At 39.1% G+C, this 25,824-nt stretch overlaps 1 protein-coding gene across 1 annotated transcript in view; it reads left to right on the top strand.

The window, feature by feature from the left end:
* Positions 1–25,824, top strand: part of B3GLCT (beta 3-glucosyltransferase) — a 540,453-nt gene that overhangs the window by 118,516 nt on the left and 396,113 nt on the right. Inside the window, exon 2 of the mRNA XM_056561870.1 lies at positions 1,841–1,896. Within this exon, the coding sequence (XP_056417845.1) occupies positions 1,841–1,896 (56 nt within the window). The remainder of the gene's footprint in view (positions 1–1,840; positions 1,897–25,824) is intronic.

The following is a 25,824-nucleotide window of genomic DNA, read 5'->3' on the forward strand; positions in this document are numbered from 1 at the left end:
ATTAGCAATCATGGTATTGCTATGAATAGTCCCCTATTGGGACTATTCAAGTTTAAAGAAAAATGTAAAATTAAAAGTAAAAAAAAGTGAAAAATCCCCTCCCTCAATAAAAAAGTAAAACGTCCGTTTTTTAACTATTTTACCCCCAAAAAGCGTAAAAAAATTAATTTAATAGACATATTTGGTATCGCCACATGTGTAAATGTCCGAACTATTAAAATAAAATGTTTATGATCCCGTACGGTGAACGTTGTGAAAGTAAAAAAAAATGTCCAAAATTGCTACTTTTTTTAAATACATTTTATTTTAAAAAAAATTATAAAAAATTGATTAAGTTTTTTATATGCAAATGTGGTATCAAAAAAAAAGTACAGATCATGGCGCAAAAAATGAGCCCTCATACCGCCGCTTATACGAAAAAATGAAAAAGTTATAGGTCTTCAAAATAAAGGGATTATAAACGTACTAATTTGGTAAAAAATGTTGTGATTTTTTTTTAAGCACAACAATAATATAAAAGTATGTAATAATGGGTATCATTTTAATCATATTGACCCTCAGAATAAAGAGCACATGTCATTTTTACCGTAAATTGTACGGCGTGAAAACGAAACCTTCCAAAATTAGCAAAATTGCGTTTTTCTTTTTAATTTCCCCACAAAAAGTGTTTTTTGGTTGCACCATACATTTTATGATATAATGAGTGATGTCATTACAAAGGACAACTGGTCATGCAAAAAACAAGCCCTCATACTTGTCTGGCGATGAAAATATAAAAGAGTTATGATTTTTAGAAGGCGAGGAGGAAAAAACGAAAACGTAAAAATTTTATTGTCTGAGTCCTTAAGGCCAAAATGGGCGGAGTCCTTAAGGGGTTAAAGGCCCATACGATGTTTACATGAAAACTCTCGCACAAAGTTTACGCTACCTCCTTTTTTAATTGTTCTAGTGTTATAAATTGCATTTTTAAAACTTGTGTATAACTTGTGTAGAAGAACAGTCCTACTAGGTATAATTATACTACAAATTTACCCAACCACATAATATAATTATACCTAGTAGGACATATCATCTTTTGTCATATTTTGCATTTCACTTACCCCTTTTCACTTCCCCTTTTTTTTCACTTTTTATTAGCTTTTTTTTTGTAGTAGGTGGGTTCTCATTAACATCACAATCTATTCGGATTATCAAGTTTCAAATCCGTCTTACAAACTCATTGTGTATTTTGCCATATTTTAAAAACAACACGTGAAAAAACAGGTGGGATTTTAAATTTCTGTAACATAAATTATGCAGGTTTTTGTCGTCCCCCAGTATTTAAAAATTTTAAAACAGCGAACCATGCCAATAAGAGCTTGCCATCCATAAGGAATATATACATAAAGAGAGTTAAAGTTTAACTTTAATTTCAAAATACAGGTCAGCGTCTGGGTGTTGAGACCGCCACCGATCACTAGGACAATTGGGGAGAAGCATGCAGCTCACTCTGATCTTGGTTCAGTTACAATAAACTTGGTCTTTTATAACTCTATAGGACAATCTCCTGCAACTAGATGGAGGATAAAGAGTGAACCTGTGGAGCCAAGCACACAGCTACACGCTTCTCACCACTCCTAAAAATAGGTGGAGGTCTGATCAAAGGTTTTGACATGTCTTACCTTTACTTTTTAATCTAAAGGGAATCAGTCACTAGGTTCACTCTGTCCTATCGGAGGGCAACATGAACTTATGATAGAGATAATGATTACAATTTTATCACTTACAGCATATGTGACAATTATTTTTTTAAATTTTTACCTGTTTTTTTTATTTATTTTATTTTTCGTTTTCTCAACAGATGTTATTAGCATTGCTGCCGCACACAGCCCCAAAGAGAGTGCACAGTCTGCTGCGGTAAGTCCTTTCACAAAGTGTCTCTTTTTCTGTACATAAAATCTATAATATTATGAACATGTTAATAAAAGGCCACCTTTAGTATATGTGATGCTCCCTTTTACTTTGTGTGGCCTTTGCCCTTTTTATTTTCTTCAATTATAGGTATGTATTTGTTTTTCAGTTTTTTTTTTTTCACCAATGGCTGACAAGAATGCTGGTGCTTTCTGCTGAAGAAAAAAAAACTCGCTGTCGACCAATCTGTCTATTTTAAAATTGTGTAAGCAGCACTGAATTCCCTCCAGTCATATAGCTAGAAAAATCATATTAAAATTTCTTGTATGAATCAAATAAATAGACAGAAATAATATAGTACTGTTCACAATGCAGCAGGTCATTCTATTATGGGATTCCTTGCAGGCAGTGGTTTATTTAATGATAGATTTCTTGTAATAAAATGGCCCTTTAAAGATCTCACAATTTTTTGTTAAAATACAAATTCTTCTTAGAATAACTATTGTGCCTATGGTTACTAATGGTAAGTTATATCTTATTAATAATGAATTCCATACTAAAGGGAATCTGTCAAATAGAAATACTGTCTTAAACTGCTGACACTGTTATATAGGTATGAAGGAAAGAATAGAAGCCATTCCTTTAAGTTATGTCTGTGGCTTTAATCCAGGGAAAATTGCATTTTACTACTGCAGGCAAGTGTCCACAATGCTTTCCGGCTGCAACGCCTCTTCATACTGATGCCCCGCCTGCTGTTTGATAGATGCAAAGGACTTGGTGTCTGCTGAAATCCTATGCACGGGCTGTAATTGTGGCGGATTTGTTGTGATTCATTGGGGCTGTTTTGAACCTGACAAATTCATTGCGTGTGCACCACAATCCCCAGTCTATCAAATAGGGCAGGTGGGCCATCAGAGTGGAGAGGTTCTGTGGTTCGAGGGAACTGCGCACCCTGGGCCAAGCCTCTTTGACACTTGAATGTAGCAATAATATGTGATTTTTCACTGGTTTAAGGCCACTGACATAAATGTAAATGACATGTATTCTTTTCTTCATACCTGTGTAAGTGTCAGCGGTTTGGAGAGCTATTTCCAGGTGACAAACAATGGTTTCTTCTTTTGCTTTAATCTTATTGAGCTTCCATTAATAACAGCTCATTGATAAGCACTTAAGGTGGACCTGTCATTATAAAAATAAAAAACCTTTTGACATGTACTATGGACATGTTTGGTTAGGATCTGAGTCTTAGTGCTCCCAACTGTGCTCTATGTGTCTGTGGGAGCAAGATGGACCCATAGACTTACATTATAAGAATGTCTCTGTCATGTGACACAAATCCTGGAGAGAATGCATGAAGCTCACTTCTCCCAGCTCGCTGTACTACTCAGTCAGGGTAAACTTGTAGGGTATGTCAAGTTAAATATTTTTGCAAATAGAAATACTCCTACTCCCTTTCCCCCTTGTTGACAGCTTGATGTCTCGGTTAGTGTGTGTATATATGCATGTATATATACACATACCATGTTTCTATAATGTTTATATAATGGTTGTCCTGTTTTATTAAAACATAAGTTTGACTATTTTTGTGCTATTGGTATAGCAATTATTTACTATCCATTGTGCACCAGATCTACAGATCTGTTGGTAGACTGAGGACTGTTATTCCTATTTTTCTACATATACACATACCAGCCTTACATCTCTTCTAGAGTGGAGTGGTGGTCTGTATCCTAGGCAACAAGCTGTCAACAAGGGGGAAAAGGAAGTAGAAAAATTAGGAGAAATTTGGAGGCAAATTTCCTGTAAGAATGTCTTTGCAAAAGTGTTTATCTTGACGTGACATACAAGTTTTTCTTTCACATTCGGTTTATTGAACAGTAATTACATGAACACATACAAAATAGAATGTGTGCATCAATAGCAGGTAAGAATCATAGTCAGCCATATGATATGTGTTTACAGCTAATTAGTGTAGCAAGGATATGATGACTTTTCTGAAATGTCATTTTAGGTAGAGGCCTCTAATAGGGCATTACGAAGGCTAAGAAGCCTATTAGCAGGTAGCAAATACTCGAGGCGTGACTCCCTTCCCCCAAATCTTAGCGAGACATTTCCTCTGTTTTAAAACTAGATGTTCATAAGTAATGTTGGTATTAGTCAATTTCTTTCATTCAGAAAGGGTGGGTACTATAAGGTCCATATTGTTGGTCTCAGACAAAATGGTCCCATGACATGACATTAGAAAGTCAGCACCGCACGACCCACTAGGGAAGTTAAGAATTGTACTACTTCTGACCAAAAGGTTTGAATGTAAGAGTATGACCAAATCATGTGTATAAAGTCAGAACAAGGGGCTCAGCATCTATGACATTCCATAGACTGACATCTCACCATACTGAACAAATGTGCCAAAGTGAGGTAACATTGATGAAATATATACAATTGGAAGAGCCTCTTATTAATAGCAGGACCACATCTGAAAAATCAGGAACAACGTCCCTCCACTTGACCTCTCCTTTCAATTTAGTCTTCAAGAGATGCGTGTACAGTGCTGAAATGATTCCCCCTGGGTCCTAGACATAGACACTCATAGACACCTATGAGAGGAAAGCGGTAGAGCAGGTTGGTGGAAGCAGGGACCTACATTTGGAAAGAATGCCTCGGTTTAAGGAACATTTTATAAAACTACTTTCTGGAGATACCATTAGATTTTTGAAAGTGCTGAAAAGTATAGAAAAAGTAAACCTCCCCTCATGAGAGAAATGAGGTAGGGAAGTCAGGCTACAGAGGCCTATCAAGCATAACATCCGAGTAGTTCCAAAGTTATTTAGAAAACATCCATACCTGAGATACCATTCTATGGATAGCCTACCAAGGAATCCCAAGACCTCCTTATGATGCTGCCATGTGACTTAGTGCATTGTAGATCATGACCTACAAGTTTAAAAACATTTGTTGGGATTAGTATACCCTTTTTAAGTAGAGTAGTTCTGGACCAAGTTTGGGGATGTCTACTCCACCAAAGTCCCATGGGATTGGCTTTGGCTAAAAGCCAAAGTACCCTGTATAGCGCTTAGAGTACTTTTCAGGGCTGAAGTAAATATGACCTATAACAAAAGTTGCAGGAAAAGTGACTGAGACTTTTGATGTGACTTTTTTTATTTTTTTAGATAGAAATAAACGGTCTTAAAAGCTTGATAAATTCCCCTCTTGAACGCAGCAGAAGATAGAGGAACCAGACAGTACCTTTGAGAGGGAAACAAGCAGTCTCTTCCCTTACAAGCAATATCATATTAGTAAAAAACACCATTTAAATATGGTTTCTGTAAAAAAAAAAAAAAAAAAAACTATGTGCCTCCTAGTGAAAAATTGTGCATGTTTCTTTGCAAAATTCTTTTTCCTTAAGGACACTGAAAGGGTTTGTCACATTCCTCTTAATAAAGACCCACTGTGGCTCCAGCAATTCCTTTCTTCAGTAGGGCCGTCTCCCCATAGTCTGCCCTTAGTTTGTTGAGACTCACTATTGAGTAATAAAAACACCCACTTTATTTACACATTCCCAGGAGACATAGCGCTGTAAAGACAAAATGCTGACTTTTTACCAATAGATGCAGCAGAACTGTTGTTTTCTGACCAGTCAGGAGAGCATATAAGTATGGCCTGTATGAAATCTAGACAGCAAGTGGGGCAACTAGTGGAAACAGGTGAACCCTATGGGGGGAGACTTATCAAAATCTGTCCAGAGGAAAAGTTGCTGAGTTGCCCATAGCAACCAATCAGATTGCTTTTTTCATTTTTAAAAAGGCCTCTGCAAAATGAAAGATGCAATCTGATTGGTTGCTATGGGTAATTAAGCAACTTTTCCTCTGGACAGGTTTTGATAAATCTCCCCCTATATGTTTTTCTATATTTCCTGGGCAACCATCTTTAACCCCTTTTATGCCTTGTGATGTACAGTGCATGAGAACAGGACTGGTGACCCTGCTATCACGTCAGTTGTAATCAGTTGACACCCCAGCTAGGTATCGTTGGAATTGTATTAACCTACAGAACAGATATAACATGTCATTTTAACCGTAAAGTGCACTGCACAGAAACAAAAAACCCTAAAATTTGCAAAATTGCATTGTTTTGTTTCCAATTTTGCACCACACTATAATTTTTTTTGCCATTGCCTTTAATTTTGTGGTAAAATGAGTGATGTCAGCACAAAGCTCAATTGGTAGAGCATATAACAAGCACTTATATGGGTCTGTAGATGGAAAATTGAAAGGATTATGGCTATTTAAAGGTAAGGAGTAAAATATATAATAATGCAAAAATGAAAAATCATTGCATTATCATTAGGTTATATAAATAATAAATAAAAATATAAATTTTTTTTTTCTAAGCGGTTTCCAAAAATTTGTATAAATAATAATCAGGCAACATCATTGTCTATAGAAGCTGCTGGAGTTGCAGAGTACAGAGCTCCCATAGAGAAGGATTGTAGCGGCGGTGTGCATGAGACCGCCACTGCATTCTGATCATTATCAGGATCTTGGTTGAAGGCCCAGCTGTTTTATCCCCCAAATCCATACGCTTATTGCCTATCTAGTGGATAGGGGATGAGTTTTAATAGTGGGACGACTACTTAAAAAAATAAAAAAAATAAAAGGGAAACAATATACTACTCTTGAAAGAAGTTAAAAGAAAGAATGTAGCATTATTTAAGTACCAAATTAAGACCTATCCTTAATATGTAGAATTTTTACTTGTGGGCGATTGCCTGTTTACATTGGAGGAATGTTTCATTAATTTTTCTCAGCTATGTAGTGGAATGTCTCCTTTTTTATAAAACGGATGGATGTATTATATTTATAGCCTTGACTAGCTCAAGGTACAAATTGTATGACAGTTTATAAATAATGGCCATCAACATGCCAAGACTCCTGTCTTAAATAAAAATGTCAAGGAATTGAAAGGGACTATCTTCAATGCCTATGACTGATCCGTAGGTTCAGAATGTGTTCTTTCAGTAAAATTTTTTATATTCATTCTTTTTACATGAGCAATTATTTAGAAGCAGATTTGAAAGCTGGATTTAGTATGTTGGGATGTGACCTTTTCTACAATGGCTGTTCTCACTGTGCAGCTCACAAATAACATGACTATGGAAAATTATTAGCAATAACTTTTTGTAATGCTGAATATAGTCTTTAACTATAATTTAATGGGAAAATCCTAGGACCATCTAAGATTGGCTAACTATTGCGGGTAATCTACATCACCTTATAGTAGAAGGGCCTAATGTATGTTACTGTAAAATGTGTTTAGCACAGTGACATACCCTTTTGGGCAGCCAGAGGTGTAAACAGAAGTTACAAAGCCCTAATACAGTGTTAGGCTGGGTTTCCACTTTTTTTTTTTTTTTTCTTCCATATATGCAAAATGCCCCCCAAAACGCCCTAATCGCCGTGTGCCATTTTTTAAAAACAAAAAAATCAAAGTGCATCCAGGTGTTAACAGTCAGTAGGGAGTTTTGAAATGCAAAACCCACTTGGCATTTTTTCCTTTTGGTTTTTCAATCTTCTTTGGCATTATTTGGATTGGTGTGAGTTTTCTAAAATAACATATGCTAACACTATGGTGGTTTTTCAAGTAATCTTGTCTTTTTTACTTCATGAGAAAATATGTTGATCCCGGAAAAAGCAGTGTCCAATAAAACTTAACGTTTATTCGTGCACGTAAAATTGGTATGCCACCATAGTGGCAAGTGACATGTCACTCGTAAAAACAAAGAGTGAAACTCCAACGCGTTCCGAGCATAAGCTCTTAGTCACTTTCATCATATGACAAGGATTTATAGAAATCTTGAGTTATATGATGGAAGAATTATGATAAAATTGGACCCGTAATGTGAAAAACATGGGGGAAACCGCCAAGACTAAACCCACTATTTTTGAAAAAAAAAAGAAAATTGCACAAAAATAAATCTTGGGAGTGCAAAATGAGAGATTTTTTTTTCAGGCCAAGCGTAGCCTTATAGTGGACTTGTGAGCAGAAAAAAGGGAGGCAAATAAGCACATGGCTCACCATTAGGATTCCAGACATATATCTCTATAGTCCCTTCAACTGCCGAGATATAAGCATGTTTAATAATAAGCAAATAAGGCTCAAAAACAGGGGCGTTCACTGGCAGGATAGGTGGATGCATAAAGGCCAGTGGGCATTAGTAAACAGGACATGGGCTGGATTTACGTGGGCTCTTGCCATGCTTTTGAATGCCCTCTGAGCCTTCAAGTCTCATCTGCATTATAACTAGGGATGTCCCGATACCGATCGGGGTCGATACTAGCCATTTGCATGGTATCGGGGACTCGTTTAATGTCCCCGATACCATGTCCAATACCTAGTGCCGCTCCGCTGCCCTCCCTGTTCTCCCATCCTCCCGTCTGCATCATAGTGTTCCATGGAGGAGCATGTGACATATAAGTCACTCCACTTTCTCCCCTGCGCCCAGCGGTAACGCTACGGAGGAAGCAGAGTGACATATGTGTGACATGCTCCTCCATAGGACGCCATCGAGAAGACGGGAGAACAGTGACATAGGACGCCATTGGGAGGAAGGGACAGTGGAGTGGCAGCACCCGACAGAGGACAGCCACAGGTGAGCTATTTCCAAGGAGGGGGCTGCTACTAATGTTTACAGGGGGGGGGCCTGCTGCTGTTTAAACGGGGGCCCTGCTGTGTACAGGGGTTGGAGGGAAGGGGGCTGCTGCTGCTGTCTAAACGGGGGCCCTGCTGATGCTGTCTAAAGGGGGGCCCTGCTGCTGTCTAAAGGGGGGACCCTGCTGCCGCTGCTGTCTGAAGAAGGCCTGCTGCTGTTTAAATGGGGGCCCACTGTCTAAAGGGGGGCTGCTACTAATGTCTACAAGGGGGGAGGGGCTGCAGTCTACAGGGGGGCTGCTGTTTACAAGGGGGGCTGCTATTAATGACTGCCAAGGGGCTGCTGCTGCTTATATCTGCAAGGGGATACTACCTACTATTAAAGGCAATCTTACAGCAGAGTCACCTGCACTAACTTAAATTTATAGGTAGATAGTGACGGTGATCCGGTTTCTACATTCTACACTCACCATGTAGTCATCGGTCTCGTCGCCAATATTCCCTGTTCTTGCCGCCAAATATTCCCTGTTCTGTTCATTGGAGAAGAGGGAAATCTTGGCTCATTCTACATTGTACACAACAAGGAACACACATATCAGCACAGTAAGCAGCGCCAGAAACCGGGTCACTCTGGTGTCAGATTCCCTTTAAAATAAAAGTACTCGTACTTGGTATCGGCGAGTACTAGAATTACATTATTGGTACTCGTACTCGGTCTTAAAAAAATGGTATCGGGACATCCCTAATTATAATATTAAGGCTTATATCTCGACACTGTAAAAGACTATGGAAATAAAAAAAATAAAAATAAAAAGGTATTGCTGGAATCCTGATGAAAATCCCTACCAAGCCATGGGCTCATTTTCTAGCTACAGGTCCTCTTTTAAGCAGAGTGTAGCCCCAAATGCTTTTTTGTCCACCTTTAGTTAATCTTTTTACACCAATAATTTGGTGGTAAAATCCAAATAATGGTATTTACTATATTCATACAAAAAAATTCAACTTTCTCTGCACTTAACAATTTTCAAGAGCGCTGATAAAAGTAAGTGTGGTAACTAGGAGGGGGATATTGTCTACATGTTTTATGCTGGTTTTACATGAGCATAATACAGTCACATGTTTGCACTCGTATTACTACCACAAATTCAGGAGCCAGACCATGTTGTAGTGTCCCTATCCTATGGCTAAACTTTTAAACTTTTGACATGTCATAGAGACATGTCAAAAGTTTTGACCAGTTGGGGTCTAGGTGTTCAGACCACTATCGATTGTTAGATTAGCTAGAGATAGAAGTGGCTATTGCTAACAATTAGTGGAGGTCTAAACACTCAGCCCCTGGCCAATGAAATCTTTTGACATGTCTCTGTGAAATGTCAAGTTTTCTCACATGAGGGTAAACAAAGCTACTGCCCTGGCTTATTGGTGGTGCTTCCAGCCCCGTTCATTGGGTATGTGTTAAAACCACTGATAGTAGTGGTGATATAAAGTTTCAGAACCCCTTTCATGTATTCATTTTGGAGAGGTCCAGTTATTTATTTTCTTTATGCTGAAGTTCTATTTCTTTTGTAGAAAGAACATTAAGATCTAGCAATGGCTTATTGTTTGTCATCTGAAACTTACATTTTCACTGTCCAATTTTATCAATATATACCTGGTGGCTTTCAATTTAGTAAATACATTAAAACACTTCTACATGAATTTATAAGAAAAATACTTCAGACATAACTGAGAGTATAGATTATTGTGAACAGTGTAATCTCTGTTATAAATAAAAATGCAGCTTATTGACTTATAGCATTTCTGTAATTTTTTTAAATTCATATTCAAAAGTTTAAGTAATCAAAGGCAACACAATCGAAAATGAAAAATAATTACAGGAAGGGAAGACCAAGAACGTTGCCTTACCTAAGCAAAGGTGAACAGCTCAAGGAAATAGATCATAAATAAGACATTGCCAGAAGGGCCTTATATCAAGTCAGTAGGTTAATCATAGCAGTTAAGTACACTCCTCACTATGGGGAAGATTTATCAAAATCTGTGCAGAGGAAAAGTTGTGCAGTTGCAACCAATCGGATTGCTTAATTTCTTTTTCCGAGGCTTTTATAAAAATGAAAGAAGCAATCTGATTGGTTGCTATGGGCAACGCTTCTTCTACACAAGTTTTGATGAATCTCCCCAAAAGAACGTAAATGTACGTCCTGGTGCCTTAGTACGTTATACACAAAGACACTTTACGTCTTGTACATAAAGCGACTGCAGGTGCTACGGTCGCTTCATGCATGGCGTACACATCTGGTCTCATTGCATGGCTAGCCACTCTCCTCCCTTTATGTTCTTTTTATTGAGAAACCTTGGTGTCTTTTGTCCGAACATCCTTATTCATTAAAATCTAAAATTTTTTTTTATTTTTTTAATAACTTAGTAACTATTTATTGGGGTAATTATAACACATTTGATACCCCAATATACACCTATTACCTTTTATGATTCCTTTTTCCGATTAAACTCTATTAAAGGGGAGTGGCCCGGTCTCCTTTACATGAAGCTTATTTACATAATTAAAAGTGAGTCAACTAATATACGTTGTTTAATTTTCTCACCAAATTTAAAATCAACTTGCTGTCAGTAATGGAGAAATTCTTGCCTTGGTTTAGAGGCTGAGAACCTGACCTATCTGCAAAGCAATATTGCAAATCTTTGTCCAGTTCTAGAGTCTAGGCCTATAGCTCATACCTACAATAACACATAGTAACACACTGTAGCTGTGTGAATAGAACTACAGGGTGGGCCATTTATATGAATACACCTTAATAAAATGGGAATGGTTGGTGATATTAACTTCCTGTTTGTGGCACATTAGTATATGTGAGGGGGGAAACTTTTCAGGATGGGTGGTGACCATGGCGGCCATTTTGAAGTTGGCCATTTTGAATCCAACTTTTGTTTTTTTCAATAGGAAGAGGGTCATGTGACACATCAAACTCATTGGGAATTTCACAAGAAAAACAATGATGTGCTTGGTTTTAACGTAACTGTATTCTTTCATGAGTTATTTTCAAGTTTATGACCATTTAAATGTGTTCAATGTGCTTCCCATTGTGTTGGATTGTCAATGCAACCCTATACTCCCACTCTTCACACACTTATAGCAACACCGCAGGAGAAATGCTAGCACAGGCTTCCATCTTGCTGGAAAAACTCAGGGAACATACCAGCTTCAGTGCATAAAGAGTATATGAACTACATAACTGTAGACCCTATTCATGGGACAAAATCAGACCACCAGATTACATACATACTAACTTATAGATGCAGGAAAACTAAATAGATTATAAATGGTATACTGACCACATAACATAAACATACTACTAATAATAATCATAATGATAGAAAATGCATATCTAACTACTACCAAGAATATAAGAAAAAGTATTTTCATATATATTGTGGCAAGGAAAGGGTGTATTTCCTTGGCTCACCCTGCAGAAGCTCTCACCTGCTTCTTAAGTAATGAGGCAGCAGGGAAGGGAGGTGTATATGAGATGGAGACTCAGTCTAATGTGCGCTCTCCCTGGGAAACAGTATGCTGGCTGTTAGAGGGGGAGACACACGGGCCCTGTTTAGGTAACACGCAGAAGGCGCTGTGAGTGGTCCAAGAAGTGGTGTGAACTGTGAGTAACAGGTTGCAGGAGACACATGTTTAACTGGCTGAGGGTAGCTCACCAGTTCGTAGTCAGGGCATGCTGATATGTGTAGTCAGTGACCAGACAGTCTAGGACTTTATTTTGTTCCTGTTTATGTTTTGTTTTACCTGCAACCTGTGGAAATAAAGCTGGCGAGGAGCCAGACTTGTATGTGGAACTGTGGTCTGTGGTGTTATTGTGAGGAACGTGTCCCGTGGCAAGTGACTAGGATGATCCCAGAGCTAATCCCAAAGACGGTTCGTCAGAATATGTACTCCTGAGCTAAAAGTGACCAGAATTCCAATGCCCTTATCTGAGCCATAAAATGGTTTATATAAACACAGGCACAGGGATGTTTCACACTTGCAGACACCATGTGAAATTCTCGAGTTTAACACTGAGAATCAACTTTACACAACATGGGGTTGTTGGCTTGAACAATTAAAATGGATGCCACATAGTACGATTGTTTGAAATAATTCTGGCCCATATAGTCTGACAGTGCTCCCCCATAACCAGTGATTGCCAGATTTTACTTCAAAAACTAGTGTCCTCATAACCATTGGTTTTCAAAACCTGCCCCCATAGTTGTGCTGGAAGCTAAGGAGTCACACCTATGACCAGGACTGACCAGAGGCTGCCTTACCGCTGCCTGTCAGAATGTTTTTCCCCTGCTGACTCCAATGGAAAAGGATAAGTGAAAAAATGTCAAAAATGAAACCACATGTATTATACATTATACTGTATATGTTTTTAAATGGAAACATTAGTGGTCTTCTATGGGGATGGTTTTCAGAAAAAAATGGCCACTATGTAGGTGTGTTGGACGAAAAATTCTGGTCTCAATAAGAGGACAGACTTTTCAAACAGGTGGTCTTTTGGAGGAGTTTCACTGTGTAATAGCCAACACGAAACAAAGAAACAATAAACACGAAACAAAGAAAGAAATACAAAGATGCCAGCACTATAAACCTTCCTGTCAGTGCAAGTTACTCACCAGTGTGCCAAACGTGAGACAAATGCAAAAGTGAAGATAGTAGAGTCACAGCAAAATGCCAAAGGTCTGGTATATTTGAATAGGGCTAAAGATGTTTTGCAGATAACAAAAACAATTTCAAGGTTTCAGCAGCAGTGACTTTTTCAAGTATGGTGCATGGTGCGTTTTTGTTAAGGTGCAATATATCTTTAGCCCTAATTAAATATGCTGGATCTCTGGCGTTTTGCTGAGACTCTACTACCTTTAATTGGTATCTATAGATACAAATCCTTTAAATAGCTATTTGAAGGTGGAGAGGTGTTAAGCAAATATGAAGAAAGTTGTATCTTTTTTTTTTTTTTTTTTTTTTTTTTTTTTTAGTTAGGATGGATTAGGTTTCCCTAAATACCAGAGTGTTATGTGCTTGCTAAAAGCTATCCTGAAAGCTGAGGTATAGATTACAGTAAACATTATAAGGGGACTTTGCTGTACAGTTACCAGGTGAAATTGATGGAGGGTAATAACAAGTTCTGCTGTCCAGGGGGCGTTTAAACAGTTAAAGGACATGAGAGAGAAACCATTAGCATCATGAGTCGAGAGACGGGTCATCTGCTAGGGAGAGATGCTGCTGCTCTACTACTGATCAAGAGAGGAGTAAATAAGCATCCATTTGAGTAATACTTTAAAGTTGAACCTAAATAATATCAAATAAGAGTCATTTCTGTAGTTTTGGTAGCTTTTACCTGAGCCATCTTATAATGCTTTTTTCTGACTTTGGTCAAGCTCATCCTTAAGCCTGTTCATCAAAGACTGTACTGACTCTTCATCAAAGATTGTTAGCTCCTAACTCCCTGTTTCCTTACTGAATGGTTATTTCATAGCTTGGACAGAAAAGGACTTGTCACTTAGCCGTTGGCATCTAGAATAAGAAGCCACACAGAATAGTGATTTCCAACCTTTTGAGCATTATGGAACCTTAAAATACAACATTTTACCTTGGGAAACCTTGAAAAATCAACTGCCCATTGTTGTTTTGGCTTTTTTGTGGGCATGGCTGACAAGTTTTCCACTACTATTTTTGTGCTGAAAAGTGCCAGAACATACCTGAGATTAAATAATTTAAGTTATGTATCATTCATTTTCTCATTTTGTGATTGATTTTTTATTTTATTTGACAGGGGATGTCAAGTTAGCATAGTTCACAATATAGTGTCTGTACCTGTGCTTGATGGGGATCTGGCAAATCTTTTGTGATTTTTGGCCCAATGTTTCTTTTCAACAGCATACAAAATGAGCGTCGTTCCAGGTTGCAGTGCAGCCCGAGACATTACATCACTAGTCAGGTGTTCAGAGGGAGCCTGTCTGTACTTCAATGGGTGCAGGGATGTGGAAATCCTATCGCCCGATGCCCGCGACATGCAGTTCCGGGTTCCGGGCAGGTGAATTTTTTATACATTTAGCCCTGTATCGGTGCGCAGGGCCGGACCAACTTTATTTTTATAACGTCGGTGTGATGTGCAGACTGACGGGAGGAGCGGGCGCAGGCTTGCATGGGACGCAAGTCTGTGCCTCACTTTGGTGCTCAGGGTGTATGGAGCATGCTCATGACTTGAGCCCGCTCCATACCTGGTGGCCCCCAGCTGATTTCAGATGCTGGGGGCTGCTGCTATTAGCCCGGCATGCGTCAATCGCCGCGGCCGGCTATTAACCCTTTAGATCACCGCTGTCAAAGTTGACAATGGAGTCTAAAGGTTTCTTATAACAATCCCTGGTAGTGTAGTGGGGTGGATTGCACCCCCCCCCCTGTGGAGGTAGCCCCCTTAGATCTGCATTTGATTGAGCCTGCCTTGAGCAGGCTCAACCAAATGAACACAGATCAATAGAGTTCAATAGAACTGCACTGATCTGTATGCATTGAATCTAATGATTCCTCCTAATAAAGTGAATAAAAAAAGTTCATATCACCCACCCCCCCCACACCTTTCCCATTTTCCATATAATTTTTATTTTTACATAATAAAAATAAACATTTGGGATTGGCGCGTGCATAATTGTGCAAATTATTAAAAAAATAAAATTTTACATTCCGTACAGTCAATGGTCAATCACAGAATTTAGTTTTTAATGTTTATAACCTCTTATCCCAGAAAAAATGAAGTAAAAAGTGTTCAAAAAATCCGATCAATACCAAAATGGTACTGATACATACAGCAGATTACAGCTCAAAAATGTTGCCCTTATACAGCCCGGTATACAGAAAAATAAAAATCTTATATGAGTCAGAAATTTTTAAATTTTTTTTTTTAAAGAAGGAAAAAAATATTTGGTATTGGTATAATCAGGCCGACCTAAAGTATTAAAATAAAAACAACCAAATTTACATACCATTTTGATTAAAATAATTTTGTCTACCAGGACAAGTGGATTTTTATGAGGGACAAGTAGATTGTGCTCAGTTTTAGTCCCTTGGACAAGTATTTTATTTATTTTTTTCCACACCCCTGGGGTGAAGCGACCACTGAATTGTAGGTTTGCAACAGCTGTAGGCATCCTGGTTAGAAAACACTGGTTTATTACATTAAAGGGAGCACAGGTGTGTTTTGATGGGTGGGGTGGCTGATATGTGGGAGGGAGAAAAGTGACCTTTTACTTCCAAACAAGGAATTATGGGACTAGTTTGAGGAGGGGACTCGAACAGACAATAGGCAGTTCACAAAAAGATAACCACAGCGTTATGTTTGACTCAGAACATAGCTGTTTAGCTCCAAGACCAGCACATATCTTTCCTAAACATGTCCATTACTGTCTGACAGGTAAGTACTAAAATCAGCTCACAACAAAAAATGTACGGAGTTAACTGGGTACACCTGTACCCTCAGGTGGAGTAACAATAGAGAATAAAATAATAGAATTCTCAGTCCTCAAGTACCTCAGCCAAAAAAAGTGTACAATGGATAGTTGGAAAATACATACATTTTAATATATCATATGCATAAATATTACATTTATCACAGGGCCCATGTGATATACTATAAAATATACATAATAGTATCAGGAGCTAAATGGCCTGCAAATAATCAAAAATAGACCATATATAATCTATATAAAAAAGGAGACCTGCAAGATAAAAGAAAATCCTAATGTCCAATATGCATGGAAGGATATTCCTGAATAGGTATGGATGACCGCAGTAAGATATAGTTAAATAGCAGTTCACATTCAATAGTCCGCTAGCTGGAAATAAATCGCTAGGGTTACCAAGTACCGCTCACCACTCCCGGTGTAATCGCCGTCTAGAAGCTCCGTGGATAGATTGAGAGGGCTGCCGGCGTTGGATACCGTAGATGTTAATGCGTCTCTGCAGAGACAGTGTCCGGCCACAATGTTTCCGGGCGCATGTAAGTAATTCACAGCACGATTAGTGTGTAGTAACTTGCTGCAGGAGCGGCGTCTGACATCACCCGGTCAGCTGTTCAGCTACGGCCGGCATCGGCAAAGCGCTGGAGATCTGGAGATACACAGTGGTGTACATAATAGTACCTGGCAGGGTGCACAGATGGAAATGATTGGAGCGGCAAGGTAACTGGAGCAGCGAGATGTTCAGAGCGGCAAGGTGTTCAATCCGTTGATCCATTGCCATTCTGAACACCTCGCCGCTCCATTTTCCGTGCTGCTCCAGTCATTTCCATCTGTGTACCCTGCCAGGTACTATTTTGCACGCTACTGTGTATCTCCAGTGCTTCAGATAACCAGCGCTTCACGGTTGCCGGCTGTAGCTGAACAACTGGACCAGGTGACATCAGATGCCGCTCCTGCAGCAAGTTACTACACACTACTCATGCTGTGAATTACTTACATGTGCCCGGATTGAAACATTGTGGCTGGACACTGTCTCTCGCATTAACATCTATTATTTTATTAAGTACTAAAATCGCCTTATGCTGGATAAGCCCTTTAACTTCTTGTGAATGTCCAGCAATCTAAAGAAGGGTAGAGGTGAGCAAGCAACAAGTAAAAGAATCTGCCAGCCTAGACTCCATCCTCTGGTGCAGCTTTCCTCCCATGGCAGTATTGTGAGGATTAGCGGGTCTACTTGCTGAAGCTGCCTAGAACTGTTGGCTTTTCTACAGTTGTTGTCTACTTTTTACCAATTATTCCTCATGGCACCCTGATCACCACGTAACCCCTGTTAAAGTCACACTGACCCCTGATTGTAAAACACTGTCCAGAGTTTTGTTTGTTTCTGTGAAAGAGAAGGCTACCCCTTGGTGGTCCTATCCTCTTTGCTATTGGGTATTGGGGACTTGTACTGCCCCACCCCCTCCTCATAGCAACAGCAGTGTGATCAAACAGGTCAATGTGAAATTGGTTCAAAAATAATAGAAAGGGTGTGGAGATGTTTAGCGTTTGTGTCCTTGATGGCAATACCTTTCACAACAATCGGAGACCATTTTGATCTTTGCTATAGGACAACACTCCTTTCTATGTATGTCACTGGCTTTTAGGAACATCCTATGATCTGCAGAAATTTTCTCATACAAGGTATTTTTTATAAGTGTTGTAAGGATTCCTCCTTGGGGATTAGCTCTGGGATCGTCCTGGTCACTTGCCACGGGACACGTTCCTCACAATAAAACAGCAGACCACAGTTCCTCATACAAGTCTGGCTCCTCGCCAGCTTTATTTCCACAGGTTGCAGGTAAAACAAAACATAAACAGGAACAAAATTAAAGTCCTAGACCGTCTGTTCACTGACTATATCTCTCAGCATGCCCTGTCTTATCAACTGGTGAGCTTCCCTCATCCAGTTAAAACCTGTGCCACCTGCAACCTTTTTTACTACCAGTTCACACCACTTCTTGGACCACTCGCAGCGCCTTCTGCGTGTTACCTAAACAGGACCCGTTTGCTCCCCCCCTCTAACAGCCCACATTAGACTGAGTCTCCATCTCATATACACCTCCCTTCCCTGCTGCCTCATTACTTAAGAAGCAGGTGAGAGCTTCTGCAGGGTGAGCCAAGGAAATACACCCTTTCCTTGCCACCTTGTCACAGTGTATATTCCACTAACATATCTTGCTGTACTGTACAAAGATTGTCTTTACTAAGCTTGAGCTTAATGAACTTTCCAAATTAATATATTGGTATGTTTTTGGGCTATAGAAGGAAAGCAGGGTACCCAAAGGCAACCCATGCAGACACTGGAAGAACATACAAATCCAAGACCCCAGCGCTGCATGATTCCCATTCTAATCTCTAGGCCTTAACATTTATCTAGTGAGTGAATTTTTGCAATCAAGTGTATTATAGTATATAATAGTGTTTAGTAGTAGTTTGCTATTAACACCTTTTAACAAATGTGGTGTTGCATTCACTAGTGAGTATTGATTAGATTATTTATGAGTGGCCTTGAGTACCTCTCATGGTCTTGTTTTATAATCCTCCTGCCCCCATCATGATAAACCACCCCCTGCCTTTATTTATTTATTTAGTTTTCTACCTTGATATTGCTCTGAATTTTCTGCTCACTCTCAGTCAGATTCACATGCTGGGAAGGGGCGTAGCCCAGCAGGCTGTGACATCATCTGAAGCCATACAGGAGAGAACTTCCTCCCTCACTCTGCTACACACAGCCCAGAACAGTTCAGTGTTAGATGAGCTATGATTGGCTAAGGCTGCACAAACCCCTCTCAGCACTACAGACTGCATTTCCTGATTTTGGACTTCTGCCAGGCCAGCAGGAGCCCAAAGTCTGTGCAAGAGATGGTGGGAAATGTGCTCTGGACAAGTAGGGAGATAACTGGTGGCAGCTTTTTTAAGCACAAATAAAACATAGAGAACTTCTTTTTTTATTTTTTAGACAAAGTACATTAGAAAGATTTTTATTTACCATAAGGAGTGCAATAGCAAAAATTAGTTTTAATCACAGTGCCCATTTAAGAAGATTTCTGGGTCTGTTCACCCTAACCATACAGAGCTGTGATGAAAGGGGTTTTCAAACACATTATTAAAAATTGGTTTATGTGAATGATTTAGTCATAATATAATTTAAAAAAAGCACTATAAAATACATCACAAGGTAATATGTAACACATCCATCAAATAATACCTTAGTATTCATAGTAGACTCAAAGGGGCCTTGAACAGACGGGCTGCATTCAGCTGATGATTAAAGGTAAGAAGATTCAGTGGATACTGAAGAAAAAAAAAAGATAAAATAGAGGTTACAGAAGCGGCTTTCAGGTATGAGCAGCAGGTGGCATTTTCACATCATGTAGACTAGACCTATCTAGATTGCATATTAACAGGGTATTCCAGCCACTAAAAACACATCTATCTACAGTGACTCCTTAGAACCCCCCCCCCCCTCTCTGCCATTTCAAGCACCAGGACATAACTCTACTCGCAGAATGGAGCAGTGTGCCGTCATGCGTATAATTTATTCTACAAAGCATCCAGAGATACACGAGTGCTGTATACCCCTTTAGCAATTTAGGGATTAAGTCAGATGGGCATGAACTTAATTTTAATAATAATAAAGTGAATGTCAGGTGATGGGTGGGATAATACAGTCAGGGTGTGAATGTTGTCAATTAAGGGGTGTGTATGTTAACGCCCATCTGACTGATTCTCTGAATTATTAGACAAACAATAAACTTGCATATCTCTCTAATGAAAGAACATGTCATGGAACAAAAACGTGTAAAAAGGTGGGTGATCAGTCAACCCTAAGCTATTTAATGAGAATGCAATCCCAAATCTTTTGAGTTGGCCACAGGTCATCTTTTACCATGCTCTAAAAATGACTTTAATAAACTTTATTCTGCCAGTCTTTAGGATAGCAATGATACAACATTTTATATTGTTTTTACTATTTATAAAATAAAACATTCTGATTGTTAGAACTTTCTACAGATGTCTACAGGGCTATATAATACTACTTTTTGATCTCTTTTTAGGGTGTATTCACACATACATGATCCTGCACAAATTTGAGTCAATGTAAACTAAATGAACACAACTTCAAATCTTTAGCTCTTCACATCCTGTGCATCAAATATATGCAGGAAACTGTACATTTGAATACACAAGCTGTGTTTTTTGGGGATGGAGGTGACCTTTAACCCCTTAAGGACTCAGCCCATTTTGGCCTTAAGGACTCAGACAATTTAATTTTTACGTTTTCATTTTTTCCTCCTCGCCTTCTAAAAATCATAACTCTTTTATATTTTCATCGCCAGACTAGTATGTGGGCTTTTTTTTTTGCGCGACCAGTTGTCCTTTGTAATGACATCACTCATTATATCATAAAATGTATGGCGCAACCAAAAAACACTATTTTTGTGGGGAAATTAAAACGAAAAACGCAATTTTGCTAATTTTGGAAGGTTTCGTTTTCACGCCGTACAATTTATGGTAAAAATGATGTGTGTTCTTTATTCTGAGGGTCAATACGATTAAAATGATACCCATTATTACATACTTTTATATTATTGTAGCCCTAAAAAAAAATCACAAACTTTTTAACCAAATTGGTACGTTTATAATCCCTTTATTTTGATGACCTCTAACCTTTTTATTTTTCCGTATAAGCGGTGGTATGGGGGCTCATTTTTTGCGCCATGATCTGTACTTTTTTTTGATACTACATTTGCATATAAAAAACTTTTAATAATTTTTTTATAATTTTTTTAATAAAATGTATTAAAAAAGTAGCAATTTTGGATGTGTTTTTTTTTTTTTTCCTTCACGCCGTTCACCGTACGGGATCATTAACATTTTATTTTAATAGTTCGGACATTTACGCACGCGGCGATACCAAATATGTCTATAAAATTTATTTTTTACGCTTTTTGGGGGTAAAATAGGAAAAAACGGACGTTTTACTTTTTTATTGGGGGAGGGGATTTTTCCCATTTTTTTTTTACTTTTACATTTTTTTAAATTTTTTTTTACACTTGAATAGTCCCCATAGGGGACTATTCATAGCAATACCATGATTGCTAATACTGATCTGTTCTATGTATAGGACATAGAACAGATCAGTGTTTTCGGTTATCTTCTGTTCTGGTCTGCTCGATCTCAGACCAGAGCAGGAGACGCCGGGAGCCGTACAGAGGCAGGTGAGGGGACCTCCGTGCGGCGTTCTGAATGATCGGATCCCCGCAGCAGCGCTGCGGACGATCCGATCATTCATTCAAATCGCGCACTGCCGCAGATGCCGGGATCTGTATTGATCCCGGCACCTGAGGGGTTAATGGCGGACGCCCGCGAGATCGCGGGCGTCGGCCATTGCCGGCGGGTCCCTGGCTGCGATTAGCAGCGGGCAGCAGCCGCGCATGACACGGGCATCGCTCCAATGCCCGCGGTTATGCACAGGACGTAAATGTGCGTCCTGGTGCGTTAAGTACCACCGCACCAGGACGTACATTTACGTCCTGCGTCCTTAAGGGGTTAAAGGGGTATTTCAGGCAAAACCTTTTTTTTATATATATCAACTGGCTCCGGAAAGTTAAACAGATTTGTAAATTACTTATATTAAAAAATCTTAATCCTTCCAATAGTTATTAGCTTCTGAAGTTGAGTTGCTGATTTCTGTCTTACTGCTTTCTGATGACTCACGTCCCCGGAGCTGTCCAGCTCCTATGGGGATATTCTCCCATCATGCAAGGGATATTCTCCCATCAAGCGCAGCTCCCGTGACGTGACATCATCATTGAGCAGTTAGACAGAAAACTTCAGAAGCTAATAACTATTGGCAGGATGAAGATTTTTTAATAGAAGTAATTTACAAATCTGTTTAACTTTCCGGAGCCAGTTGATATATAAAAAAAAGTTTTTGCCTGGAATACCCCTTTAAGTCTGGCATTGATATATTTTTTTATTTTTTTGGAGGGGGGGGGGGCGTATATCATGTGTTCTGCATATTTTATAAATAACATTATTTTTTAATAGCCTGGTGCATATTTAGTGAACTTAGATCGATCAGTTCCTTATATTTGCTCATTCTGTCACAGATGATTTTGCAGGAGTTCTTACAGTAAATTTATCATCTTTTTAAAGGGGTTCCCCACCATAAGGTGATTTTAGTACGTACCTGGCAGACAGTAATTGACATGCTTAGGAAGGATCTGCGCTTGTCTTGGGGATAATGGCTATGTTGTGTGATTACCATAATACTGTGGCTAGCTTTTTGTAAACTGGTATTTCCTGCTTGACTTTCCTTTTTTTGACTACAAATCCCACAATTCCATTTTCCTCCCTACCACACATCAGCCACCCCACCCATTGAAACATAAATGAGCTGCATCCATTCAAAAGACATGTGGTTTTCAATCAGGGTGCCTACAGCTGTTTCATTAGTTGCAGATTGATCTCTCTCTCACCAAGCGATCACTCCAACCATGAAAGCAGACAGGCTCCCTGTCATCAGCTGACTAGTGAGTCAGGTCTCGGCCGCATTGCAAGCTGGGAAAAATCTGAGACAACAGTCATTTTATATGCTATTAAAAAGAAATATTGGGGTGGAAATCACAGAAGAATTGTGAGAAAACCGTCACACGCAGGTACAGACACTATATTATGAACTACATTAACTTTACAGCCCCTGTAGCATAGTCAAATAAAAAAAAAATCCTGGAATACCCCTTTAAGTGAAATCTGCATTGAATCCACACAAAGATCTGCCTGTTACCCATGTGGATTTTTCTGTGGATTTATGGCTATTTTTCGGTGGATTTATTTTCATTGTGTGTGGACCCGGTTTTTGAATACAGCACGATAATATCTGGAATAGAATTTGTGGTCTGTCAGGTAAAGCACGGAGGTTTGTACTGAACATCTCCAGGGAGGGACATGAAAGATTGCCCTATAGCACTCTGCTCTTAATGTATGCAGCTGAACAGTGGGATCTATATAGAATCATACGTCATGTTCTGACAATATTATATTAACAGTGACCTATTTAATATCCATGGGACGTATATATTTCTTGTGTATTTGGCTTAGAATTTTTGTTTCCTGTTTACTAGAAGGATAAAAAATTCCTTTTCAATTTTCTTCAGTAGCATGATGCACCTCAAGGTAATATCAAGGATTAAAGGGGAACTCCGGGGGAAACAAGTGAAAAACAAATGTTTTCAAATCAACTGGTGCCAGAAAGTTAAACAGATTTGTAAATTACTTTCAAAATCTTCAAAAGCCTTCAAGTACTTATCAGTGGTTGTATGCTACTGAAAAAAGGGTGAAGTTCTTTAGAGTCTGACCGCAATGCTCTCTGCTGACACCTCTGTCCGTGTGAGGAACTGTCCAGAGTAGGAGAAAATCTCCATAGAAAACCTCTCCTACTCTGACATGGTCAGACTCGAAAGAACAGAAAACATTTCTCTGTAGTATATCTGTAGACTACAGCAGCTGATAATGCTGAAAGGGTTAAGATTTTTAAATAGAAGTAATTTACAAATCTGTTTAACTTTCTGGCACCAGTTGACTTATAAAGACCTAAAAAAAATGTTTTCCACTGGAGTATCCCTTTAAGTGAAGGAAGAAAAAGCAGGCAGAAGATGTTACTGATTTTCATTGCATATTCTTTTCAGCTTTAGGTATGAGATATATAGTCCCGTATGTGTACGTATAATTCTATACCCTGTATATCAAACTTAATGTTCGTTTCTTGTTAAAGCATCCTTTTATCACAGGCTGATGGATTAATGAGGGCCCTTCCCACTCTGGCCTCCCAGTAACCTTTTATTAGCCAGAGCTTTGCCAATGCTGTGATGGAGAAGCCAGCTTAAGAGAGACCCTAGAGTCTTTGACCCTGCTTTATTTGTATTTTGTCTCTGAATCTTTTTCAGATGTTGTACTAAATGTTATTAAAACTTATCAGCAGATCTGATCAGGCTGGGTTCACTCTAGTCTGATATGGACTTGTTTTTATGTTTCTATTACAACTGCAAGTCTTGACCCTACCTCTGGTCTGAGAACCCAAACTGAAAGCTGTTATTAACATGCATCCTCATTAGGTTAGTGTTACCCCAGCTTTATAAGGGGGGTAATGTTTTGGTGACTCTTTATTCCTTTTACTTCTTTTTGACTTTTGTAATGAGAAAAATTGCTGCAGTTAGATTAATTTATGGATTAGAAGAACTTGTCATCAGTTTCATGTTGTCAAAACCAAAGGCAGCATAACCCTGAGGCTGGTCGCCTTATATAAGAAACAACTAATGCTACTGTAGTGTTCTTCACTTGTGCTTTTTTATTTTTCATTCTTTTCATTCATGTAAATAAATCAAACAATCTTGACTCGTTAGGGACTCAGCCTATTTTCACTTTAAAGGAGTACTCCGGCGCACACTTTTCTCATTTTATCCGGTCCGGGCTGCAAAATAAAAGAAAACAAACTTTCTTTTACCTGCCAACGAGCCCCCGGAGCTCCGGTACACTCCGGTACAGGTGTTCGGTCGCCGGGCTGTTTGCTTCTTACTTCCTGTTAGCCCGGCACATCACACGGAGCTTCAGCCTATCACCGGCCGAGGCGGGACATAGCCTGGCACATCACACTTAGCTTCAGCCTATCACTGGCCGCAGCGATGTCCCGCCTCGACCGGTGATAGGCTGAAGCTCCGTGTGACGTGCCGGGCTAACAGGAAGTAAGAAGAATACAGCCCGGCCACCGAACACCTGTACCGGAGTGTACCGGAGCTCTGGGGGCTCGTTGGCAGGTAACAGAAAGTTTGTTTTCTTTTATTTTGCAGCACGGATGGGATAAAATGAGAAAAGTGCGCACCGGACTACTCCTTTAAGGACTCAGCAAATGTTTGTTTTTGCATTTTCGTTTTTTCCTCCTTCCCTTCTAAAAATCATAACACTTTCAATTTTGCATCTACAGACCATTATAAGGTCTTGTTTTTTGCATCACCAATTGTGCTTTGTAATGACATCACTTATTGTATAATATAACCTGCGGCAAAACTCCGAAAAAATTATTTGTGGGGTGAATTGGAAAAAGAAACAGCATTTTGTAAATTTTTGGGGCTCCCAATTTATATAGGTTTTATTTTAATACTTAAAAAAAAATTATAAACTACATGCACCAAAACTAGTATGTTTAAAATTGGCATCGTCTGACACCTATAACTTTTTTATTTTTCCGTGGTATATGAAGTGACCAAAAATGCACAAACCAAAAATGGTATTTTTTTTTACGTGTATACATGCAGTTTAGCTAACATATTTTAATAGTTCGGACATTTACGCACGTGGCAGTACCACATATGATTATTTTTATTCTTTATTACATTATTTAATTAAAAAAATGGGAAAAGGGGGGTGATTTAAACTTAGAGAAGGGGTCAATGAACTTCCCCTTAGGGGGCTACAACATGCAATCTTCTGATTTGCTTACGCTTGATCAGTGTAACCGACACTGCTGCACAGGCATGGAGCAATAGATCACTGATCGGACGACGGAGAGGCAGGTGAGGACCCTCCCGTCGTCCGGTAAGCTGATCGTGACATCACAATTTTGTCTCGATAGTCCCGATCAGCTCCGCTGAGCTGCCGGGATTCTTTTACTTTCGCTTTAGACGCCACAATCAACTTTGATCACGGCATCTAAAGGGTTAATGC

The sequence above is a fragment of the Hyla sarda genome, chromosome 2 (assembly GCF_029499605.1).
Source record: "Hyla sarda isolate aHylSar1 chromosome 2, aHylSar1.hap1, whole genome shotgun sequence".
NCBI lineage: Eukaryota > Metazoa > Chordata > Amphibia > Anura > Hylidae > Hyla > Hyla sarda.